The 6,329-nt window shown below is 45.7% G+C and overlaps 1 protein-coding gene across 1 annotated transcript; it reads right to left on the bottom strand.

The window, feature by feature from the left end:
* Nucleotides 1-1,053: 1,053 nt before the first annotated feature.
* Nucleotides 1,054-5,131, bottom strand: NUDT19 (nudix hydrolase 19). Its single transcript, XM_081335516.1, has 3 exons — nt 4,402-5,131; nt 3,358-3,565; nt 1,054-2,929 (listed from the first exon to the last, which is right to left on the bottom strand). The coding sequence occupies exons 1-3, from the start codon at nt 5,068-5,070 to the stop codon at nt 2,724-2,726; spliced, it is 1,083 nt and encodes a 360-aa protein (XP_081191642.1). The 5' UTR covers nt 5,071-5,131; the 3' UTR covers nt 1,054-2,723.
* Between the last annotated feature and the right edge of the window lie 1,198 nt (nt 5,132-6,329).

Genomic DNA, 6,329 nt, shown 5'->3' with positions numbered 1-6,329 from the left:
TCAGCTGGCCTCTGTAACTGTCTCCTCCCCCCCACCCAAATAAATACAGCTATACCTAGATTTCTAAACCACTTTTCTTCTTTCCAAGGAACTTAAGTTTCCCCATTTCACTTAAGCTGTTCAGAACTGGGTGGGGAGGGAGGCTGAAGTGCTACCCAGAATTGGACCTGCTGAAATCCCCAGGGAATCCAGAGCAGACGGCTACTTGGGAAATCAGGGAAATCAATATTTAAAAAAGGGAATGAAATGAAAATAGAGCAAAGGAGAAGTCGGGGAAGCCAGAGCAGGCAGCTCGTGGGAAACCAGGAGAATAAATTTAAATTAGAAGAGCCCACGCTAAAAAGCAAGAGTGTTGCCCATTGAGCGGCTGCCACATTTTAACAATTAAATAACTTTTAAGGACCAAGCCAGATTTTAGGAGTTGTGTTTACGACTTTTTAAATCATGGTTCCAATACGACGGAGACTGATTTTTGTTTTTCAATCCTTCAGCCGAGATGAAAACCTCGCTGGGCCAAAGCCCAACACAAAGAAATGGTATTATTACTATTTTTACTATTATTATCGCCCTCCCACCCACCATTACCACCCATGCACGGGGGACCCTGGCTTTTAACCTAAGGGGGCTCCTCTCGGTTGAGGAGGACGAGGGGGACTTGCCGGGAGACAACGGCCGAGGCCTCCCCTCCCGCCCACCGCGGCTTCCTCGCGACCTAGAAGCTCCCTTTCCACGCGCGCGAGGCTCCCGCCAAAGGCGCCATTCGAACCCACCCGCGCATGCTCACTTACGCCCTCGGCGCCGACGCTGCCTGACGCACGCTCCATCTTGTCTCAAGGGGCGGGCTCGCGATGACTACGCATGCGCCGGCATCCCCCCCCCCCCCAGTTTAGCTTTCGGTTTTGGCAGACGCGCGGTCCGTTTGCGCAGAGCCGGAAGTTTTATTTCTATTTATCTTTTACTTCTCGAAGACAGAAAGGCTGGTTCCTGCCATCATAAACAAAATACACAGCCATACTGATGTAAAGGAAAGCATACATCTGATGTATAGGAAGATATTTATTTATTTATTTATTTATTTGATTTGTATACCGCCCTTCTCCCTAAGGACTCAGGGCGGTGAACAGTGACATAAATATCAAAATGTACAATTACAGATATTGAAAACAAATTAAACCCTAATGCCCAAATGCAGAAGATAAGTTACCTTAAAATAATAAAATAATAATAATAAAATAATAATTACAATAATAATAATAATTACAATAATAATAATAATAATAAAATAATAATTACAACAGAACTGCTAAGCTTGTAAGCTGCCCTGAGTCTTCGGAGAAGGGCGGGATATAAATGGGATCAAAATAAAAAATAAAAAATAAAATGTCCATTTATATAGACATTGTGGGTAATTATAGATAAGGAAACTGTTTTTAAGGATATGAAAGGAAAGAAGGAAAGATTGCCGAGGAGGAAGAGGTTCATACTGACTGACTAGGGAGGATTGTAATAAGCTAGCCCATTCTATTGAAAATGATTGACTAAATCTTTAAAAACTTATAAAGAGACAGGTATGCAGCTGCCACCCAAAGTTACCTGGCAACCATAGGTTAAATAAATATATATTCTTTTGACCTCCATTGTCTGGTGTGTTTTATTGTACTAGTGTATTACTAGAATCCCATGTTTTATTGGATTCATTGGGCTCTTAACTACAGGAAAAGAAGGGATCTGATCCTTTAGACAATACTAAAACATTTGTAATGATTGTATTGCAAAGTCGGGATTTCCATTCAGATATCTTAACAAAAATCCAGCTGGTTCCAAATATATAGTATTTGAGGAGAAATGACCATGTGTCGGACAATTAATTTAGCAATAAAAAAGATCCATAAAAATACTGCTAAAAGTATTTATTTTTAACAGACACTCATTAGGGTTACATAATTCAGTTAATGTAAAGGCACAACAGGTGACATTTCAAAAAATAAGAACAGAGGTCCAAGCCTTCAGTGGAATTTATTCCCTGGTTAGTCAGCATAAACAAGTTAATCTAAAACAGTGCTTCCCAGATACAGTTCTGAATAATATGCATTTAATAATTTTACAATCTTGCAGTGCACTTATTTTGAATATGATTTCCAGGTAGAGAGAACAATACTATTATGATACATTCAAAGTGTTCAGTTCTTTTCAGTTTTGGCAAATGATCTCTTGGTCAACAGGAGCATCTGCAGGAATAGTCTTTGCCTTTAAAATAGCAGATGCTTGTGGGTGATCAAAGTTCCACCCCTTTTAATGTGTTTATGCACTAAATGCATATTAAAAAGGGGTGGAGCTTCAATCTCTTGGTCATATCCACTGTCCTGAAACTAATCAAATTAAAATACAATTTGATAAACTTTTGTTTACAGTACTGAATTATTGTCTTTAAGTTGCAAACTACTTCAAATCTTTTAAGGATATTTCAGTATAGCTATAACATATAAGTAAACAAATAAATTAAATTTTGGTTCACAGAAGATAGATCTCTGTTCCAGAAGTGTCACATTTGCATGACAAGAATAATTATACTGATCAACACAACTTGAAACTGAAATAATGTACATAAATATTCAGGTATGCCCACAAGATGGCAGTGTATTAATTCTTTGTTATTCCAACATCTCTCAAAACTAATCCCAGTATGAGAAATACTACAACTGATTGTTGCAATCTGCATTATTTCACATTTTAGAAGCCACTGTAACTGGATTTATATGTTTATATTTGGATTCAATATTCATGTGGACAGTTACATTATTAAGGCTTCGTATCACTATCCGGTGAAAATTTTTGACCTCTTTCATTAGTTCTTCAATGTTTTTATTTGCTGTCAACACAGGTTTCCTTTCGCCAGTAAAATCGGGATCTTTTGGATATAAATCGTCACCTAAAATATAATTATTTATCTCGGTTATATGTATATTTACAGGTATAAATGGTATGAATGCAATCAAATTCTACCTTTTATTTACTGGGTTCATAAACATGTTAAGCAATGATCTAAGATTTACAAACCACGATTACTGCTTTCACAGTACACAGCTACCACCAAGTACGTAACATTATAGCTGAATATACTGTATATTCAATGTAACAGAAGATTAATGAATATCTGCTCATTAATCCTACTAAGTGTACTAGGTGCAATTTAAATTATGAAATTTTAATTTCCTAACATTATTATCTTTTGTCCTAAACAATCCACTTTTTGGAGTATGGTCCCAGCACCCACTTACTGGAGAAGCAGATTCATTTTGCAGCTTCTGTTTAGTGTTAATTTTTTTTACAAAAGGCCAGTTCTTCATTTTTACCTACCTGGTAACAAATGCATGAGGCCATCTGAAGCCACCAAATGAACTGACATCCAGCGTTCACAACCTTCTAAAGCTCGTTCTGAGCTAAACCTCTCCAGATTGTGAAGGGATGAAAAATGGCAGAGCCTACATAACTCATAAAGCTGAGGTGGTGCTACCCAGATGTCTCCCGAGTTAAAAAGTTCAACAGCTTCTAAAGGGGTTGACCACTGAAAAAAAAATAAAGCATTAAAGTCAATCTCCAGGCTATGTAAGTTCCCAATTAAAGGGATATTCTGCAGAACTGATACATATTTTGTACAACTCTTAATTCTGTTTTCTGGTGCTCTCAGTGACGGCTTTAGTCTACATTAGTATTTATTTTTAGCTCTTTTATTAGATATCAGTCTGACAGTGGCTGCCATATGTCAGCTAGCAAGTTCAGAAATAAATCGTTTTAAATATTATTTGAAGGTAGCAAAAGAGATTACAATATATTTCGAGTGTGCAAAACAGACAAGTGAAATTTTGGATCAATATTTCTGAACATATTTCCAGGGTTTTGACGCATAACGACCACTACTTAGTGACTCGGGCATTCGTTTAACTTTATAGACTGTGGTGTTCACTTAGCCATCACCACCACCACCACAAATTATGGTCATAAGTGAAGGACTACCCCACGCTGGCTGGGGAATTCTGGGAGTTGGAAGTCCACCCATCTTCACCTGGCTAAGGTGAGAAATACTCAACAGCAGAGGTCTTCAAACTTGGCCCTTTTACGGCTTGTGGACTTCACCTCCCAGAATTCCTCAGCCAGGTACCCTGGCTGAGGAATTCTGGGAGTTGAAGTCCACAAGCCGTAAAAGGGCCAAGTTTGAAGACCCCTGCTCAATAGTTTAGGACTCCCTTCCCCATGTCCGGCCAACCCACGATGCAAACCAGGTTTCTGGAAGCAAGTAACTGATCAGATCCCAGGCTGGAGTTCCCCTCTCTGCCCAGTCCCGGCCCTGCTTGCAGGAGGCCCCGCCAACCACCGTGCCAGTTGCCACCCGGGCACCCTCACCCGGCAGTCCGCCACCTCCTGCCGGTCGTGCGAGGCGGCGGGCGGCTCCTGCCCGAGGCAGCAGCACAGGTAGAAGGCGGTGTCGTAGCGGCGGCCGCCGGGCCCGGCTCGGCCCACGGGGGTCAGCCAGTTGCCCCACTCGTGCAGCGCCCGCAGGTGGGGCGCGCAGCCCAGGTGGCGGCAGAGCTCCAGGAAGCTGCCCGGGTCGCCCTGCACCCGCCGCCGCCACTCCTCCAGCCCGGCGGCCAGGGGCAGCAGCCGAGCCGGCGCCTCCGCCCGCGAGGCGCCCTCTTGGGCGGCGGGCTCCAGCAGCAGCAGCCCGCTCTCCTCGAAGGTCTCCCGGATGGCGCAGATGCGGAAGGCCACGTCGGCCGGCAGCGAAGCTTCGCCCAGCTCGGGCCGGCCGGCGGCGAAGAGGGGCGGCCGGGCGGGGGGCTCGGCGCCCAGCCCGCAACGCGGCCCTTTGGGCAGCAGCTCCCGCCAGGCGGGGGAGAAGTCGGCGGGCTCCGCCACGCCGCCCGGGAAGACCTGCGCGCAGGGCATGAAGGAGCTCCGGGCGCTGCGCTGCAGCAGCAGCACCTGGTAGTCGAAGGCGGCCGAGGGCCGAGGCTGCCCGCCGCCCACCGCCAGGAGCAGCGTGGCCGCCTCCCGCCAGGGCCGCGAGGTCATGCCGGCAGGGAGAAGGGCCGCGGCCCAAGGGCGGCCGCTCGGCTCGGCTCGGCTCGGCTCGGCCGGGTTCTGCGCGCGCGCGCGCGGGGCGGAGGTGGCCGCGTCTCCTGGCCTTGCGAGTCCCCGCAGCGACAGCCCTGCGAGGTAGGCTGGGTGGAGAGAAGCCGCCGCTGCTCCTCCCGGCCCTCCGGGGATTTGGGAGATTTCATCCAGGGTTGGGAAAGCGGCCGGGCGCTGGGAACCAGGCTGGGGACGCGCCGCCTCCTGGGCTGGGAAAGGAGGCAGGTGAGGTAAAAGTTGATTTTTAGGCATCCTGTGGAATTGATTTTCAGAGCTGGTCTACCTTACAGGGCTGGCAGAAGCGTTGTTAAATCAGGCAAACTTGGGTTAGCTTACATTCAGATTATTGTAGGGTAAGCTTGTCACGTAACGTTGCCTATTTTTAACTTGCTGATCTTACGCAACTCTTAAGTCACTGAAAGAAGTGAACTTAAGTGAGCCTCACTCTTCACAGAGCGGCTAAGTAAAAATGGGGATGCAGAAGAGGCAGTAGTTGAGACAGATGAATGTTTATTCTGGGCTCGCTGATATTAAAAATAATAATTTGCAGTTCTGTGATGAGCCTGTTTTTCAGGGTCAGAAAACTTACTTAGTACAATAGCATAGATGTGGGAAAATGACTCTTAATTTTCAGCATAAGAGATATTAAAGGAGAGATTTTGGCAATTCAAATATTGCAGATGAAAAAGGCAGATTCTTGTGTCGACTATACATCTAGAGATCATCCGTAGCTTCGGGGTGAAATATCATCAATATGCTGATGATACCCAACTATTCATCTCCACCCCGAACCAACCCAGTGATGCCCTTGATGTGATGTCCCGCTGTCTGGAAGCGGTACAGATTTGGATGGGAGAAAACTGGCTTCGACTCAACCCGGCCAAGACTGAGTGGCTGTACATACCGTCATCTCGTTTAGTCCAAGAGGTTCCATCTCTGACTATAGGAGGAGAGATGCTACCTCCCATTGATAGAGCACGCAATCTGGGCGTCCTCCTAGATTCATGACTCAGTTTTGAAGATCACATTGGAGCCGTGGCTAGGGGGGCATTTGCGCAGATTCGTCTTATATACCAATTGCGCCCCTTTTTGGACCGAGATGCCCTACGTACAGTCACCCACGCACTCGTTACCTCCCGTATTGATTACTGTAATGCTCTCTACATGGGGCTGCCCTTGAAGACCACCCGGAGGCTTCA

This window comes from Vipera berus (genome assembly GCF_964194415.1).
Source record: "Vipera berus genome assembly, chromosome: 10".
NCBI classification, from domain to species: domain Eukaryota; kingdom Metazoa; phylum Chordata; class Lepidosauria; order Squamata; family Viperidae; genus Vipera; species Vipera berus.
The sequence above is the reverse complement of the archived record's forward strand: the minus strand, read 5'-3'. Positions and strand labels throughout refer to the sequence as shown.

What these genes read in the sequence shown, in the direction of transcription:
- NUDT19 (XM_081335516.1), bottom strand. Translation starts at nt 5,070, where the DNA reads ATGACCTCGCGGCCCTGGCGGGAGGCGGCCACGCTGCTCCTGGCGGTG. An exon ending in AGGAGGTGGCGGACTGCCGG is followed by an intron (nt 3,566 to 4,401) that starts GTGAGGGTGCCC and finishes TTTTTTTTTCAG; the next exon opens with TGGTCAACCCCTTTAGAAGC. An exon ending in CCTCATGCATTTGTTACCAG is followed by an intron (nt 2,930 to 3,357) that starts GTAGGTAAAAAT and finishes ATTATATTTTAG; the next exon opens with GTGACGATTTATATCCAAAA.